Source organism: Solea senegalensis, linkage group LG7, assembly GCF_019176455.1.
Source record: "Solea senegalensis isolate Sse05_10M linkage group LG7, IFAPA_SoseM_1, whole genome shotgun sequence".
Classification (NCBI taxonomy): domain Eukaryota; kingdom Metazoa; phylum Chordata; class Actinopteri; order Pleuronectiformes; family Soleidae; genus Solea; species Solea senegalensis.
In genome coordinates, this window is record NC_058027.1 from 25,358,667 (window position 1) to 25,378,688 (window position 20,022).

The 20,022-nt window shown below is 41.1% G+C and overlaps 1 protein-coding gene across 1 annotated transcript in view; it reads right to left on the reverse strand.

Moving 5' to 3' along the window:
- Positions 1-19,426, reverse strand: part of LOC122772649 (glypican-6-like) — a 44,746-nt gene extending 25,320 nt beyond the window's left edge. The window contains exon 1 of the mRNA XM_044030838.1: positions 18,639-19,426. Coding sequence (XP_043886773.1) covers positions 18,639-18,804 — 166 coding nt within the window. The 5' untranslated portion in view covers positions 18,805-19,426. The remainder of the gene's footprint in view (positions 1-18,638) is intronic.
- Positions 19,427-20,022: the final 596 nt, after the last annotated feature.

Consider the following 20,022-nt stretch of genomic DNA (forward strand, 5'->3'; position numbering starts at 1 on the left):
TATATAGCTGGAAAACGTGCAAATATCCTCAAAGTGCATGATAGACGGTGCTCAAACACGTCTAACACTTAGCACCAAACTGCTGAATCTGTTCACAAATCACTCCCTCGTCATCATCTCCGCACAATGTAAGGTTTTGACCCCGACTCTGTGAAAATGCCTGGAGAAACTCTCCCTTCTGACTCTCACAGCACAGATAATGTTACTACGCTGCTGCGATTTGGCACTACGAAATTTAATAGAAATTAATTAAAATTCATTACACCATGCTTCAGCCTCTGGGAACGATATTACACAACCAACACTGTTATAACGGCAGAGAAAAAAAATGAACCAGTATCTGCCTGGAACTGAACATTTTGATGTGACTTGATACCGTCAAAGCCCCGGAGAGCGACGCAAGCCGCGCCCCTCATCACACTAATGCCCAGCAGCTGAGGTGGACCCACAATAAAAGAGCCAATGCCAGGCAGCATATTCAGTTTCTGCCACGCTAACTCCGAGGCCGGTGTTTTTGATCAAGCACAGTCGTCACGCCGATTAATCGTCAACAGCCGTGAAATGCACAATTCTAAAAAATGCAGCTGACTTATGTTAGGTTAAAAACCGTCGGAGGAGGAGGAGGAGGAGGAGGAAGAGGAGACGCACGGTGAGGCTAAAGCCCTGTGCACTGTTTCAGCATTCTAACTGGTGCATGACTCCAGTCCTAAACAGAGCAGCTGGTGATCTGAAAAGCCCCGAGGTAGAGCCCCGGGGTGCGAGATGACCAGCCCACTCATTTACCGGGCAGCTTAGGGGAACAGCGGCGGGGATCCTGGGAGCAGGAGATCGAGGCTGGCTGCGTTTCAGACTCAGCGCCGCAGGAGCCAGAGAACGACGGCGCGCCAAGACGCATCACAATGGCAGATGTTCCGCGCGACACATGAGGAAATGTCCAACAGATGTAAACACTGGACGCGGACTTGTTAACTCGTAAATCTCAATAAGCCCTTCACATAATTCCTCTACCTCTTCTCCAGCAGGCCTGGAATTAATGAAACTCTAACTGCGGAGGCTGGAGATTTTCTTCTCCTCAAGCCTCATCAACATTCTCAGGGCAACAAGACCTTGAAGGCGGCCCTTCCTCCTGACATTAAGGTTATGAGAGCTCGCTGTGGTTGTCACGACGGCAAGACTCCCCGGAGATGCACCGCGCGGCCCCGTTCGAGTCAGCGGCGTGAGCCTTGAGATGTCTCGCTGCAAGACTGCCCCCACGCTCTCATCAGCTGTACGGATAGGTGATTCAAATGAAGTGTCGGCTCACCCCTGCTGTACTTCTTTAGTTCCAGATGAATTCCGATGGCACTTTGCAAGTTATACATCCAACATGCTTCATTAGCGGCCAATTCTATCAAAAGATACAATATGAACCAGTGTCGTGCACAGAAACTCCGTGCGGCTAAGTGGAACTCTTACTTTTCTCTTTAGGTAAAGACACTTTATTTTTTGAAATATCTTTTGCAGGAATTACCCATCACAACATCCGCAAACGGCGGTATGATTTTTGGCTCGCAAAGATCACGGAGTGAAAGAAACACTGTGGAGTTTTAAAAAAAAAAAAAAAAAGAAAGACAGAAATGAGGCACCACAGGAAGAAAGAACAAAGGGCAGAGCTCAGCGCCGACACTCAGGAGTGCCATTAAAGTCCCGGAGGCATTTAACTGCAAACCCTATTATTTAATGATATAATTAAAGCCCAGAAATGTGACCCAGGGTTGAGATCAGCCCCCTACGTTTCTGCATTAACATAAAAATGATCACGATCTACAATTAGTCTTTCAACCTCAAAGCCACAAACGAGATCACACTAAACCGGGTCACGAACTTCTGTTCTCGGTATAAATTTCCTAATTTGTAACTGGAACAACACGCTTCCTTTGTCTATCCTGTCCTCGGTAACCACTAGTCCTTCTCGGAGAATATAATTACCTGTTCACTTGGTACTTGGTGAAGCGTCATCTGCTCATCTGAGAGGTGACGTCGGACATTTGCAGACGTGAAATTGCCCAATTTAAATGTGACTATAATTCATTTATTTCTATATAAAAAATAAAATCCAATATGCTGCTATCAATGCTAATGCTATAGTAGACATGTGCATACGACATAATATAGATTATGAATGAATATCTTTATTTCGGTTACATTCATGTAAAAAGTAAACATAAAGTGATCAAAGTTTGTTTGTGTTTCCCCAAATTTCAACACAGTATGACATATAGGCAATTGTTATTCAATAAATCCTTTGTTTTATAAAGAACAGCAATAGATTTGGATAATAGATAAGTTTAATGTGTTCTATGTGTTGGTTTCCAACAAAGTTTGTGGTCTATGGTGACTCCCCAAAACTTTGTTTTTTATAAACTCTTTCAATTTTAGCATCCTTTAAATTCAACTTTATGTCAGAATTGGTCCTGATGCCACCAAAAGTCATGTATTTTGTTTTTTTTGTGGCATTTAATGAATGCCCATGAAAATAGCCAAAATCAATCAATCATTCAATCAATAATTTTCAAGCATGGTACAGAATCTGTACCCAGACCTATGAAATCTGAGAATGTCTGCAGTAGAAATCCACTATTATCTACTAGACCAGAGGTCTCAAGCGAGCAGCCTGCCAAATCAAACTCCCAGATGTCCGGCCCCTTCTAACACTAAATTATTATTTGCCAATTAGTTGTCAAACAGTTGCAATGACAACCAACCAACTGTTATGCAACCATGTAGTTCAATTTTCCATATTTATTGCATGCCATTATGTCAATATCAGTATTTGCCTTCTACCACACACAAATAAAAATGTCGCTGAACTTTGGAACTTTTTAATAAAAATGTGGTTGCTAATCAACAAAGAAACAAGAAATTATTAAACATCTGCAGTGCAACGTGTTTGACTGCTGCTAACAGAACTCCGTGCATCACAAACATTTGTGGTTAAATGTGTAGCCACTCACTCCAGATGCTGTTGGCAACACGTTTAAGATTTTATAACTCATGTGCTAAATAATAACAGACTTTAACAGTCAGTCAACACTGAGTCAGACTTTTTGGTTTTGGTGGATGGATTGTTAAAAACAATCGAATATATCATTTTACTATGATTTTTTTAATTGGTTTTTAATCATTGAATCGTTCTTTGCTCCACTATCACTATATTAAGTGTTGAATGATGTTCACAGACCTAAGAGTTAGCCGTGGATGTAGTGCTGTGGCTCCGTTTGTTTGTCTGCATGTTGGAGGACCTGCACTATTGATTTTGATTCATCAAAAGCCCCGTGGCTTCACCGCAGCGAGCCCATCACTGAGGCTTTTCGGGGGTAGAAACCATCTCCTTGTATGTTCCTTCAACACAACAACAACAGCAACGTCACAGTCGCATCGGTAAAAGTCATTTCACCACTGTTGTTTGGATTTGTTGACAGCATTTGATGTTTCCTTGACAATTTTTGGCACCGCACCCCCACACCCCCGCGTGTTCATCCGGGGCTTAATGCGTGTTTACTCCCGCGTCTCTGAGGGGGCAACTTATTTAGCAAATCACCTCAGCCATGTCTACTTGTGTGTGTCTGAAAAACAAAAATAAAAAGTCCCCTGGGTCGAAATGTATTTGCATCCTTGACACTTCCAACATGATATACCCATGTGGGTTTTCCTCTGGCACTGTGCGGCTCACTCTCTCTCTCTATGAGCCTTATCATTGGTGTCAAGCTCAGGACTGCTATTCAGAGACTAGTCCTCCAGAGGCAAAAAGGCACTGTGGGCAAAAAAAAAAAAAAAGAAAGAAAGAAGAAAGACCATAAACACGGCACAGCGCCTTCGTTTGCTATGATACATGTATGAGTAATGGCTCACGCAACAAACACACACTTGGCCGGGGGGTGAAAGTAGGAGAAGTGATTAGTGTCGTCGCTGTAGTAAACAGTGTCTTTATTAAGGCTTCAGGTTGGTCCTGAGGGTGTTGCTGAAAATATACATTAGCAGGAGGGCTGATCTGTAAATTGTGTAACACTCTCAACTACGATTCCCCAAAGTCAACCACCGCGCGACAACGTGACCCCCAATATCCCCGAGCAGTGACAAGAGAAATGCTGGGGGCGAGGGTGAGGGGGACTTTTCCTTCTGTTACCACCTGTGAACTCCCGTCTCTTTTCAGAAACAGAAATGTGAGAATCAGAGATGACTGCATCTTGACGACGGGGGGTAGAGGTCGACTTTTTAGAAATCAGGGCAGCGGACGACCTATAACTGATGCCAGTTTTATAAATTTAGCCAATTTTTTCTCTCCATCTGATCAAATATAACTGTATATAAATAATACATTAACATTCATACATTCATATACATTCATTAACCCCTTTTTGAACATTAATGGTCCGTCTGTCTGTGTAATCTACAATTCATGCCTGCACTTTTTTTCCCCGATAAGAAAAATCACGTGTAAATATGAAATCATCAAAAATCATCAAACAACCAACATTTTGGATTAAAAAATACATCGTTTTAGTGATTTAACGACATGAATTAGGTTTGAGGCGAAAAAATATGTCATTTGCAAAAATAACTAATAACCAGTCCAACCAATGAATCACTACGCACCTACGTAGTAACCAAACTCCAAATTTACACACTTAAAAAAGCATTGGTATTAAATTCTGGGCATCTTGAAAGGCATGAAATCACGGTCGTCTAACTGAAATTGTACTAAATCTGATTTAAGTCAGACTAACGCACCCACATAATGTGGTTAGGAGTCAAATTACGAGGCGCTCTGTGCAGCTTCTATAGTTGAAGAAGCCGGCGCACAGAAGAGAGATCCAGATAAATGTTTGGAGCGACGAGGAGACTTTAGAAGAGAATTTATGCCCTGCCAGCTTAAAGAATACAACATTTTACAGTTAATGGATGATAGAAAGACACATAATGGCACTTGACATGGAAACAACTGTGTGTAACGTAAAAGGTCAACGGAAAACACACTTAACACTAACAAACTGAAATGGGGGCACATTTGCACCTACAGCAGAGCAAAGATGGACCCGCTTCCTTCCATAAATCGATTCCCTGCTTTTATACGTCGACACCGTAGATGGACTTCACTGTGCATGGAGTGACTTTCCAGCCCAGAAGAAAACTTCCAAGACAACTTTAAAAACAAAAAAAAAGCAGATTGTGGACCATTCACAAGCTAATATAATGCACCGGAATAAACAAGACAACCTCATTATCGACCAAATCCATTATCTTAAATGAATCCTCGCATTTCCATCCTTATTGAATATGACAAAGTTGCTTTCACACATATTCCCAGATAAGGCTGTAAGAGGCAATTCATCTCCCATAACGCCGTGGCAGCTAAATTAAGATAGTAACCAATGGCAGAGTCCAACTTATTAGTAAATAATGCCACCAATACACTAGGGATAGTATCTTTTATGTCTCTGGCTTGGCGAGGGGAAATGAAAGACGCCGCTGACAATCTACTCCTCGCAGCATGCACTGGACTAAATTCTTGTGCAAGTCATTTATGGGTTTTTCTGTCTTCCTTTCTTTCCGCCTGATTGTTTCTGACTCAATTGCTGCTGAATGCGGTTTAGCCTCGTCTGCCAGTGTCCACGTTATCAATTATGATTTCAGTGCGGCGGGGGAAAAAAACTAAAACAAATGGGCATGTGAACTTCCCGTCTCCGTGGCCCAAATCCTGACCACCCCCCCAATGTCAGCCAGCTAACATTGGCCGGGTAAACTGGCACAGTTAGCCAATGCTCGCTTACTCGCTCACGACACACCGCTGTCGTCTGGACCAAGTCAGCTATACGCGAGGCTCCTCCTTTGTTTCATGTGCAATCAATGACGGAATTGGAGCTGAGCTGAGCAGTATGCAGACTCTTCGGCTATCACACGTGTGAGCAGCCACCAGAACACCAGCAAAAAGTTGGCCTGACACAAGGCTTGTAACTGGAGGGTCACCGGTTCGAGTCCCCACCAGGTCAAAAGGGCTGGGGTACCCCTGAGCAAGTTACGCAACCCCCATTGCTCCCCGGTCGCAAACTCATTGTGGCTGCCCACTGCTCCTAATTCTAGGATGGGTCAAGGGGATTAATGAAGTTTTAGATTTAATTGTCTATTTTCCTTTTGTAAAAGTGACACAATGTGCTATTTAAGGAGACCAGTAACTGCTCCTAAAAAGAAAATGTTTAGTGGTGTTAAAAGTCATTCGTGTGTATTATAAATGGCACTTGTCTCGTCACAAAGCTGCTTGACACAGCAGTTGTTTTTTTTATTTTTGCCATTCGCACCCCTTCGCTCACACATTCATTCAGCACTTCTCTCGCTATCACACATCCATCATACATTCACATTCACACGGCGTCAGCAGAGCCATGAGGAGCGGCCCACAACTTTGAGTGAGACAAAAGCTCATCCAAACTAACAATTCATTTATGACTAAATTAAATGTCAGGTGTTCTGATTTCTCTCAATAATTAAAAACAAGTTCTCTGATATTTCAGATCCTTAACTGTGAATATTTTCTATATTTTTTCTTATTTTCTTATATTTATATTCTCTTTTTCATCTTTTTTTTAAAAAAAAAAAACAAAAAAAAAACATTTATATACTGTGTGTATATATACGTATACTGTTTCACTTACCTTTTTTTAAAAAATGTTGTATGCCTGTTATGCACCAATGACACCAGAACAAATTCCTTGTATGTGCAAATCATACTTCATTCTGATTCTGATTCTGATTTCTGGTTTCTTTGCTCCATACGACAACAAAAAAAAATCCTTAAAACTTGAATCATTTGTTGTTGTGGACAAAAGAAGACATTCGAGACCATCCGGTTTTCCAGTTTTATGTCGTTTTAAGGACCAAACAAGTAAATAATTGGACGGTTGCAGCCCTAATAGAAGAACCAGGAAGACTACATCATAGCGTCTATATGTAGCACACAGTCGGGGACATATTACACTGAATCTGGCCCAAAACTACGTGACGTTTTGATTGCTTGCCTAAAAGGGTTTTGATTTTCCTAATTGAATAATGGGGTTGCATTTACTCCATTAAACAGGCACCTATCGGCTAAAGTGTCAACACTTTACAGTGAAATTGTGGGGGTGGCATAAGTATAGTCTGTGTCGGTCTCAAACACGGCACAACACAATAATATGTGGTTTTAGTTTTATTGTATTTATTTTTGAGTTAAATAGCTGAGGACACACAGAGAGAAAGAGAGAGCGGTGCGTCGCCTATTTTGTGAATGTGAAATAAAGAGAATTTCTATTTTTGCAGCACACGTCTCTTCACCCTTGTATCTATTTTAAACACCACCGAAAAGCTTCTTTCAAATTCAAGGATTTTTAAGGATCTGTGGAAGCCTTGAATCAATAATCTGTCACATTCAGATGGATCACACCAAACTCCCTCCTCATATGAAAGAGCTTCCCTCCCAGTCTCGCGGTTATCATTTCAACACATGGTTAGTCAGGGATGGCTCTCTGTGCTCACATGTTCTCTTTTACTGGGTAGATTTCTTCTGATTTTCTGTGATCTCTCTCGCTTTACTCTCCATATTGATCCCTAAACATATAATCACAACGGTCCTCTGAATTCACGCTGTTATTTTGTGCCCTCTAAAGGCTTTGAAATGGTCGATTCTTCACCCCCCCCATTGCTGATTTGGGCCAGCATTTGATTGAAAATTGGAAAAAAGTGCTAGAGTGCTCTCTTATGCGACACCACAGGCGCTTCACGATGCTGAGGAAAGCTTGAGGACCATATGCTTCTCAGGCATGAATGACTACCACTGTCGGCACATTTCGGTTCCAATCTTGACAACGCTAAAGATACACTCATCTTACAAAATGTAACTACAGGTAGAAAATCATCGCTGGATGATTCACAGTCAAACTCATTTGGATCTGTCGCGCAACCAATCTGTCTCTGCAAATGGAAAACAAAACATGTCGTTGGCGTTTTTCACAACAGACGTGTAAAGACAGAAAACCTCTAAATTGGCGCACACGTGCAGTCTAATCTCCCTCACACGTCATTAACTGTTCCCTCTGAAGATGCGTACAGGCAGACGAGAGACTTATTTCCACGATTGCCGACAGTGGGGTGTGGAAATAGAATTTTCATACTGGTTATTTGAGAGCGTTATTCCCCTCAGTTTCGCTAAAAGTCTCATGTCATTGCATTACTTAGTGATCAGGCATCTGGCTGTGGACACATTTTGCATACACACCTAATGTGATGACTGGATTAAAAATACATGTGAACCAGTGCGTTGATTAAAAGTCAAGTTTGAGACAATATGCAGACAAGCGACAACAGAGGACTCACCAAACACGGCCTATTGAGTCATTTAGCAATTTGGTAATGCCAATTTTAGCAGTGCAGTATTAGGAGCCATTCACAGGAAAATAGGAGCAATTCTTATCTTTATGAATGAATGAACTCTGAGAGGCTGCAGCAACTTCCCACTTGCTTATAGCGGGTTTCCACTGAGAGGTTTAGCAGATTAGGAATCGTACCAAAATAACCCTTCCCTTGGGGTACCAGAGTAATAGTACGGTACGGTACAGTCCGGTACGAGTGAAGCTAGACCCCACGACAGTCCACTGATTAGGCGACAGAAAAAGCGTCATACAAAGCTTGATGTCTCGTCAACGTCACAAAGAGAGTGAGGATAAAAATGCTCCATTGGCGATATGTGATATGATAACGATATTTTGACGGTATTTAACGGGTTAGCTCGCTAGCTCACCGGTTGGCCGCTCAGCCGACAGCTGGAACCCGGCGTTCGGAGTGTACAACAGAAACCCGGAGACCAGAACCCGGTGACCAGAGAGACCATGTCGGACACGGTAAACAACAAGCCGCTGATGTGTTTTAAGTCCGCTTGGAGCCGAAATCTGCGGCTAACAGCTGAGCGGCTAACAGCCGGTGCCGCTAAAAACCACCTACAACAAACATTACGTCACCAGCTCAACTTTTATTTTGTATGAACGAAGATGGTTCAGAAAAATGTAATCGGAGTAAAAGTGCACGTTTTATTTAGGAAAATAACAGCGCCATTATTCTTTTTCTTAGCCACCAACTGCTCACGCTCCACCTGCACCGTGTCCGCCACGTTTTCATTCAAATGTTTGTTGTGATGCGTAGCATGGGTGGGAGAACACTACGTAGTACATACATGTAAGGGCCGTGATTGTAGGCTCAAAGAGAAGCGGTCGGCTTTATTAAATAGCATTTGCAAGGCTATATAAAAATAATATATAATATACCCGTATGGTGATACTGTCTCAACTACATATCTCTTTCAAAAATATGCCGGTATAACTCTTACTACCGGTATATCGCCCAGCCCTAACCAGTACGACGCCAGACAAGGAACCAATGGACGCACCATCTATTAATATTATGAGTTTTATGAAGCGGCTGTGCTGTTACTTCAACAAAGCTTCATGGAAACTCTGATAAAATCGACTCACTTCACGATGGATATGCGTCTTATTGACCTGAAGTTACCTTACTACTCGACATGAACCGAGAGAAGAAAGAAGAGAGAGAAGAGAAAATTGGCATCTCTAAAAAAAGGCTGATTTATTTTGTTATTATGGACACGAGTGTCAAAAATGGTTCTTTATTCAATAAGGCCAATAGGTTTTTTTTTTCCAAGTAAACATATTTGTGAAAATAAAAAAAAAAAACAAGGTGGACTTGGCTTATTCGAGGTCACCAGGGTCAACATTGTGTGCTGTAACTGCGTGGGTAAGTGGTTTAACTTACATGCAGGCTTTGAATATTGATAATACTTACTCTGCTGTGTATACTTCCATGCAGACCCTGATACTTAATACTCCATCTACTGGTGGGGTGGAAATTCAGTTTTGTGGTTCCAAAATCTAGGCCAGGGGACTTAAAGCTTCATTCAGGTTTCCTAATATTTATTTCAGTACGAAACAGCAGAGATATCTCCTGTGTGGGCTGTGTTTAGGGGTAGTTGGAAATTTCATGCATCCCACAACCTGCAACCAGCCAAGTGCAGATCACGGCGATAAAACTGAGCAACTTGTAGCATGTGGAATTCACGTATTGTATCATAACGTATTGGATCACCGCTAATAACTTTAGGTAAGTTGCTACAGATGAAGCCCAAAGGTAACCGTTATGCTTGAAAGGAAATGTACGTCTTAATAGCAGCAGCTGCACTTCAACTGGTTTTGTTTCAAAGCCATAAACAAGGAGCCGAGAGTCCAACCCCCGAGAATCCCAACAGCCCCGCGTTCGTCGATGTTGATGTTGAACAGCCGAGTCTCCGAGCAAAGCAGAGCTCTGTAGCGGGGAGCCGAGTGAAACATTCAGGGAGCAGTCGCGTTTAAGAACAAAGGGCCGACAATCAGGCAGCACTGTGTGGTTGACACTATAACCAACGTCTGACACATGCACACTGGGGTGAATCTCACAGCCAAGCCGCGTACTGCATCAGGCAACCAGGCACGAGACAACAGACACATGCAAGCAGAGGAATCACAGGCTCAAACTGGGGGAGTTTAATGAAGTTGTCAGACAAGCCATTTTTAGACGTTTCTCAGCTTCAGCCCACATACACTGGTGTAGTTCAGCACTGCTGGTGTGTACCGCAGCTGCTCTTTGTCTAAGAACATTGGCACTGATCCATGAGATCTCTTACTGTATGAAGCCAACGAGGTGGTTTTTGTTTTGGGTTTTTTTTTTTTCCCCCCCACAAATTCCCCATCACCCTTGTTAACCGTAAGCAAGCTGACGCACATGAGAGAGCCCTGAGGCAAATGGAGAAACACGCTCTTTTTAATCAGCCAAGTGGGTAGTAATGGTTGACTTCTTCCCCGAGTCTGCTAACTCCGCCAATTACCTTATGTCTGCATCGGTGCCAAACAATTGTTTTGATCTCGGAAATAAATCTCCTCGATGTGTCATGATAATTTGCAGAGCACAGCAGCGAGCGCGACAGAAGTGTCACACCGATGAGCAGAATTCACATTTTTTTGTCATGGCGAGATCACACAAGTGAACGTCTCGGAGGCAGAGGGAAATTTAATACTGGAGTCGTAACGTATAGCGAGCTAATTCATTTTTATTTCCGTGTCATGCCATCTGGACCAGCCCACATGGGGGTTATAAGACACAAAGGATAATTCATCTGCTGGTGCAGTGTACTTCTTAGAGCAGGAAATCAAACAAACGTAATAAAACTGAGAAAAACAAGCAAATCAACATTATAATGTACTATTATCCTATTTATCAAGATGTTCTTTCAACCTGTGGCAGGTATCTGTCATGTATAGGTTGTATAAAATGCATTTTCTTTCCTTATTTCCCAGGCTCTCTCCAGGTAACAAGAAGAAAGAAACGTGTGAAACATAATCAGTCAACTCAGTTTTTCTTTGTGGTTTCCAAAAAGTTTTTCCAGAAAAAAACTTTCAGGAAATGTTTTCATCCAAAAAAAAAAAACAAGTTTCATTCCAGTTACATAATCTAACCACTAGTGAGGATACGCCGTGTGTCCCCGCGATGGACTGGTGACCTGTCCAAGGTCTACCAAGCCAGCTCCTCCCACAACCCTCAAGTTGGAGGATAAAGCAGTAGCAGACGAACAGTAAGCCTTGAGAATTTCAGTTATTTGTGTAGGAAAAGATCATCCATCCATTCATCCATCCATCAGTCCCACACCACTGTCTAATAATTCCACACCACATCAGATGTTCCGTGAGCCAGCGGCACCAATCTCATTGACGTTTTTTTTTTCATAAATCCTGCAATATGATGCTCAATCTCTGCAGATTTAAAATGTGCGGTGGACTTGAAACCAGCGTTGGCCACTCTGACTCATTCAGAAGAATTGAAGACACTGAGACGCATAACGTCCACAGCTCGTTTTGCAGCATAGAGCATGGTACGTGAAAGTCACCTTTCTAAGAAAACTAAGAAAACACGATAAACAAATCTTTTCTTCTTAAAATACAATAAATAGCGCATAAGTAAATTCTTCTCTCGACAACTTAACAGATTTAGATCGAGGAGATGGCAAAACGCACAAAGAAAATGACCTAAAGCCTCCGAGCTGAATCCTCGACACATCATTTCAGAGTTTGTGTTCAGTTGGTTTACCAGGTTTTCTTTTTATTATTCCGGTTATGGTTTATGACTTGGGAGCCCATGAGACCCATTCAAACCCTGCTGTACCACTCGAGTAATAGATGCCCTGCAGAATTCAGATACGGGCTGTCTTTTCCCGCAGACTTATGGTACCGATTCATCCAGGAAGCTTTTCTCTGGCTCCATTTGCTTTTCATTCCATGTGCTCCCACTGGCATCGCCGTGTCAAGTACAATCGTTATGCTGATGATATACAATTGTAAATATGTGTTTCACCAAATGACCTCCGTGCACTGCATGTGTTTATTGCCCATCTTACCAGACATAATGTGAGGATTAGTTTAAAAAAAAAAAAAAAAAACTGTTTTACGACTCAATGTGGGAAACGACCAGTTTAGGAGTCTGTCTTTTAATGTTGGCTTTTTACAAGGTAAATAAAACGTCAGTTAGCGCAGAACGAGGACATAATCCTGACTAAATCAGAGGATATGGATCGCAATTACTCCACCACTGAAGAAACCTGTGCATTTTAGACAAAGTTTGTTTTTCCACTTTGGTTAGAAACCTTTAAATAACCTGATTCCTCACTACATGCAGGGACCTCGGTTTGTTCACTCAGGTCCTTCACAGCTTTTAAATGTTCCGTCTGTGTCTCATAAAAGTAGCAGTGAGACAGCGAGCCTCCTGTTTTTATGTCCCCCTACACGAGTGTTTCCCTAACTTTTTACATGTGAAGAATGACTTCTTTTCAAAATGACCAACTATGGCGACCCAATACACAATATATATATATGTATAAAATATATACATGTGTGTGTATATACATATATATACATATATATATATATATACATATATATGTATAAAATATATACATGTGTGTGTATATATATATATACATACATATGCATATATACATATATACACATATATACATACATATACATATATACACAAATATACATATACATACACATATATATACACATATACACATATATACACACACATATATATATATACATATATACACACACATATATACATACACATATATACATATATATACACACATATATACATATATACATACATATATACATATAACGTCAATATACATATATACTATATATAGTACAGAATTTGTAGTTTCTGACGTTTTAACATTATGTAACATGTAGTATTTTTTTTCAAACAGATGAAAGAGACAATTCTAAGAGATTTGTTTGATAAAAATTCAACTTGAAATATTTAATAAATCTTAAGGAAACAAAGGCTGGTAAGAATTGATTTGGTGATCCAAGAAACGTCGGCGTCTGGTTTGGATCTGATCCAATACAAACACACACTGCCTCTGAAAATTAGTAAAGGAAAACTCAATAATAAAATCTTTCTTTGTGAATTTCGAGGTTTGATTATTACATTTTTGCCATTTCTTTTTCAAATCTATTTATAATAGTGAGGTTTATTCCTCAGAGCCAGAGAGTTAAAACTGTAGTGCATAATAATCACTTACTAAAAAAATAAATATCTGTTACATTCAAACTATTGCCAAATAAGTTTGCACAGTGCTGTTTGAGCCTATTATGACTCTCTGTGTTTGTCAGTTTAGCAGTGTTTGAATCCCATAATGCCCAGTGGCACACACAAAAAAAAAAAAAAATAGCTGAAAAAACACCAAAATGTGGACACAACAAGTTTCAGAGGTGAATTCTACTTGTCCCCGCCCACCCATGCACTGCTGCTGCATACACACAAACGCTCCCTCAATCAGGTCTGACGACAGAAACAACATCATTAATGTTCAAAAAGACCAAATGAAGGCCGAATAATCATGAGGCGACGCGGAGACCAAATTATGACCATAAAAGGTAGACTTAACTAAGCGGGAATGAGTAAAAAAACAACGCTTTAACCTCAGAATCTCCTTCATCACAAGTCTTGAGACAGATGCGTGGGATGTGTAATAGATGAAGATTACTGGACCTGAGAGAGTGAGCGTGTGAGTGAGTCAGGGTGAAGTAGGTGGGCTGGGTATGAAGACGCTTGATGTGTTTAACGGCGAGCGAGAGTAACTAGACTGTGTATGTGAAGTGGCGAGAATGGGTTTGAAGTAGGATTTGACCTTAAGTCAAACGCAGGCCGAGTGCGTTCTCTGTATAATGTGTTGTTTCTTTCCTTTCACGTGTGATTTTATTGTATCGACTTGTGCGTTTTCAGCTTGTAATATTACAAGTTCACACAACACATGCTATATAAATACAGACTGAGATTAATTGTGTTCCAAACAGTCTCTCTCGTGTTCGTTCTTTTTCTCTTTTTGTAAAAAAAAAAAAAGATGCGATTCATGTACAACTGACAGTTAATTAACATTTCTGCGAGTTGCATGAGCTTAACGTTCGGGTTAAAACTTAAAGAGTGAATTCAATAATAAGCCTTGTGTGTTTCAACAAGCGAGCGTAGGTATATAGCTCTCATTTCTTAAGTAGCGTGTAGCTTCGGCTCGTCAGTCGCGCGGAGCTGTGAAAAATAATTACCTTATGCAAATGAAGAGCGCACAGAGCCAGAGGAAGCCACCTCTGCAGACATCTGCAAAAACCCCGTGTCTTTTGCATGGAGAAGCGTAGCAGTAGCATGACGCTCCCGCGGCTTCTTCACCACAGGTTCATATTAGCATAGATAATTAGGCGTAATTGAGTGCGTTCTACGACACCATCTCTCAAGGCCGGTATATAACCTCTGTTGTGTTTATGCAAAGGTTGTTTGAAGACAATAAAGTCCAAGTAAACAGAGTACGTGGGCTGTACGAAGACACTGGAATACGGATTCGCCCAAAAACGTCCCAATTTACGGGTTTTCAGCAGATGGAATTGAGTAGGAGGGATTAACTGATTTGGGCTGCACAATAAAACAACATCTCAATTCACAACTCCATGTGATTTCAGAAGTGCCATCGCTAAATACACCAGACTCCTTTGCTAAATGTTGGCGATGAACCCACGTTTTCAGGATTGTTAAGTCTTTTTAACTCATCAACAGTTCGACATTGTTCTTGTGCCTCTTCCTGCGACGGCACATGCATTTCCCCTGGTTACGACGAAGTCAAGCGAGTGGAAACACGCCATATGTCAATTAATTATAATAATAATAACAACAATAATAACAATAACAATAAGCAAGGCCTAAAGATACCACACGGTTCGGCACATTACTTTTGTGTTGTCTAATTTTGCTATTGTTGCTGCTGTGAATTTCTTTGAGGGATAAATAAAGTTCATCTTATCTTATTTTAAGTGGAGTAAACGTTTCGATTGGTGAAAAAAAAAACGTGCCAGAGAATCGCGATCTCAACTCTAAGCCAATACTGACTTTGTAAGTTACCGCAATCTTTACTCTCGGAGACTTAACAAATGCTTTTTTTTTATCCAGGCGTCTCAGTTTCATCTGTTCAATATTTGGTTTATTTTTATTCAAAGTATTCAAGTGCACTGCACGGACACAAAAGACAGACCACACGCATTGTTCAATGAAAGGAAACCTGCAAATTATCAGTCAGAAACAAATTGGCAAACAGTGCAAACATTATAGGCATAGAAAAACCCTGATGTGTCTACCGGATAATACTTAATCATATCTCTACATAGTTTAGCTTTAACACAAAATATATATATATGTAAGTATTTGAAACCCACTAAAATGTTACGACACAGTGTAAATTCTTCTTGCAGTAAATGGAAGCCGTCATGTGCGTCCACGAAGGGAGGTGCAAGCCAACAAAAAGTCTTTGGTCCACATGATTTTCTCACAAAACTGTCAAACCCAATGAAATATTTTCAACAAAAAAAAAAAAAAAACAGGGAGCTGCAAGTCCAACATTCTGTCTTGAAAACTTGGACTCGGAGCAAAAAGCAGCTCAAAAACAATCCAACAGCACTGAATAAATAATCCCAAACGTAAACCAGATGTCAGGGAATGTTGTGAAATCAACCGTGTCCGCGTTTGTTTTCGTAAATAAATGTTGTGCAAGTGTCGGAGGGGGGAAAATCACGCGACAACGACATCTCTGCGTCGCGATCATATCCAAGTGAAATCATTCGGGGTCAAAACAAATAATGGAATAACAGCAACAACACAGCAGCAGCACTGGATTACTGCTGTTAAACACAAATCATGTACGTGTTTAATTATTCTATTAGCCAGAGGCTTCCATTCACTTATTTATTTATTTCTTTTCTTTTTTTTGGAGCAGTCGGCTGAATGAGTCCACGTTTGAAATGACAAACTGCAAACGTGCGAGTGTGCACCACAGCAGCACAAGCAGCTTTTTTCTCCTCTGCAGCTCCCGATGCAGACTTTTCTCCTTTCAATTTCTGTATTTTCAGAACACGTGAGAGTCATTTTTAAAGGTCTGCCAATGTGGGTTTTATCGTTTTAATGTTGATACGGTCTTTAGAGATCAGTGCATCCGATATGCCGATACTCGCCAAAGTGTTTCGTCGTTATTTAGTAGTTTATTGACTCAAATATACAAAAGTCTTGGGTCAAAATCATCAAATAATCATCAAATAAAACCATATTGCAGTAACATATACATTGAACAACATCAATTGCACTTATAGATTTCATATAAAAACTAAAAAAAACTAAATATTTAAAGTATGCATGACATACACAAACTTTTAAACTTAATCACTCGGGAGCATTGATCAAGTTGCTGAGAACAGTGTTGTGCAATAATTGGCCGATAAACTACATCTAGCTGCAGAAGTCTTTTTTTTTATTATTATTTATTTATTTTATCATTTTAAAAGGCAAATATTAGCCAAGAAAATGTAATCTCAACAATTACATGTTCATTTAGAATTAGAACAGTTTTTCTGTATCGAGAAGCTGGGAATAAATATGTTTGAACATTTTGTGGCACGGTTAATCTTTAAATTCATTAAATGAATGTGTATGATTTATAAAGTAATCATCCTTGCTGTATTTAGTCTAAGGTTGTGAACTTTGTTGGGGTTTTTCTTCAGTAAAATGTCAAATTTCCAATCCGTTTTTGGTCATTTTTGTAATTGTAGTTGTTAAACTTGATATAGGTTCAATCCCTCACACACATTCACTCGCGCACGTTCGAGTCAGTAATAAAAATATCAAATCCCCATCTTGCTAAAACCATATTAAACCAAATAAGGCAGCTCTATGATCATTACGGCCTGACACGACCAATTACCAATACAATATCTCCATTTTGTCTGGAAGAGGCAATACGTGGATTAACTTCATTCGCCTCTGCTGCCTCCCCCCCCCTCTCTTCCTCTCTTCCCTCTGCATGAAGCAGACTGTGTTTACAGACTAATCTGCTTTCCTGCTTTGACCACAAATGTGATTACCGCCACGCGAGAGATAATAAAACCATATCTGTGCTGTTGCAAAGAGCATGAATTAAAAACCTAAGCTGTGGCCTTGAGGAATATCGAACAGTGGGGGGAAGAAAAGAAAAGAAAAGAAAGAAAGAAAGAAAGATACCCAGCAAAAGGAATATTTGGTGCTGAGTGCATACAGCCCCCTACTGGTAAACACTATTCTCCATTTAGACAAATTCATCACATCAAAGCTCCATGATCTTCTGTTGAATATGAGCAACAGGTTTGTGCAGCGGGGGTCTCAAAAAAACGCTGGCAACGAGTCCCTGTTTGAACAACACTTCTTTTCAATTGCATAAAAAGGCACTCACATTTGTGCAAAGGCAGCTGTTAAATTGCTTACTGCAGGCGTCACATGAGTGTTGGAGCTGGGAGACGAATGCAAACCCAGTTATTATTCAATAACCTGCTGGGGTGAAACCTCTTCTTTGAGGACAGTCGTTAAAAAAAGGGGGGAAAAATGGCTCATGTTAACTCCAATTTAACTATGAAAAATGGAAGAGGTTGAAGAAATACTAGTCATTTCTTCAATGCTAAGTGAAGTATAGGCTGTATTTGGGTTATTAAATAAAAATACATATATGTTATGGTGACATATGGTAAGTAATGACATTTAATTTGATTTAGGTTTGCAAGTGTTTGTATAGTTTGCGTGCATTAAAGATGCACGGTGTGTAGTAAGTTATGGGTATTACATGGGAGATAGTGAAGATAAACAGTCACCAAACAGCTCAAATTAAAAAAAAAGAGGTCATGATGACATGTTGATGCGTCTTTGATTTAGATTTCAAGAGACACAAACGAGTCCAAGAGGCACAGGTGCGGACGACATTCATGCCGCTTTGTGGCACCTTGGATGCTGCAGAATCGGATCAGTTCCGATGAATAAAACCAGGTGACAGGTTGTTGGAGACACAGATGTTCTAATGTGGGCTGTGTGGGTTTGATTAAAGGGCTAAGACATGATGACACGTGGTGGAGAGAGGGAGCAGCATCAGCATCAGTGGTGGTTGGTGATGGGTCTATGTTGCCTACCTGATATTTCCTGATGAGGTACATTGTCGAGGCTGAATCCTTTCGCGTTATAAGCTTGCCTCACTTCGCTACAGCTCCGCGCTTTGCTCTCACCACCAGACGACAGGGACAGCAGCGTCGACACAGTGCATAAGAAGGCGACTTGCAGTTTCCACATCGCACACATCAGTGAAGAAAACCCCTTGATGGTGTTTCACGCGGGGGGTATATATGTTTGGGCGGTGGGGTGGGGTGGGGGGTGGGGGTAAAAGAGAATCCGTCGGGAACACAAACAAACTAAATCCAAAGAGGCTTTAATTGAAAGACTCGTCTCCAGTGCGCGCGCCGCTGCAGCTGTCAGGTGTTCATTGACAGAAACAAAATTAAAAAAAAAATGGAAAAGAAAACATAAAAATAAAAAAAATAAGAATAAAAATCACTCCTCACTCCAGATACTGGCACGTCCACCTCATCCTCTGAAGCGCAGTGTCTTCCCCGCAGATGCAAAGGACACCAACAAACAAACAAACAAGCCCCGCGTATTCCGACTGTCCCCGGCTGGAAGAAATCCGTTTGAAGCGGAGACACTTCTGTGCGCCAACAACTTCTTCAGCGCGTTCGCTCTCACACAGCAACACATACACACACATGCGCGCGCGAGAGAGAGAGAGAGCGCGAGCGAGCGAGACACAGATACACGCGTGAGCCCCTGCGTTTTCTGTGTCACTGTGAGAGGAAGGAGGCGAAATGCGGTGGAGACGCGATGCGCCGCGACCAGAGCAGCAACACAAGGGCAGGGCAAAACGCGGAGTGGAGTGGCTCTGCGACTTCAGCGGCTCATATCATCCAGGGGCGCGCACTGTCTCTCTCCCTCTTGTCTGTCTGTCTGACTGTCTGTCTGTCTGTCCTCCGCCTCTCTGCGCGCTCCAAACATGTGCTGCTGAACTGGACGCGCGCCAATCATGAATCAATCATCACATGAAGCAAACACACGCATGCCATGTATGTGTTTGTCTGGATTGGAATAAATCAGCGGTTTACAAAACAACAACAAGGTTGTCATTTGATCAAAATAACAGGACATGTCAGTATTCCAACTATGTATTGTATTTATAGTGTTTTTATTCTTCCAAAGTATTGTGCCGTTTGAAGCCATAGGCATCATGACAATAAAGAATTCTTCAATCTTGACATCAGCAGACTTTGGGTGTACACATACAGATGTTTTTCATTTTTGTGTCAACTGAAACGCCCCCTCATGATGCATTCCAGTACTAGTCAGAAGTCGGAATTTCCAAGTTCCTGTTGAAGGAACGCCCCCCTCAAGTCGGATTTCAAACTCAGAAATTCGGAGCAAACTCACCAACCCCGACAGAACACCGTTAGGCACACTTCTGTCTCATGA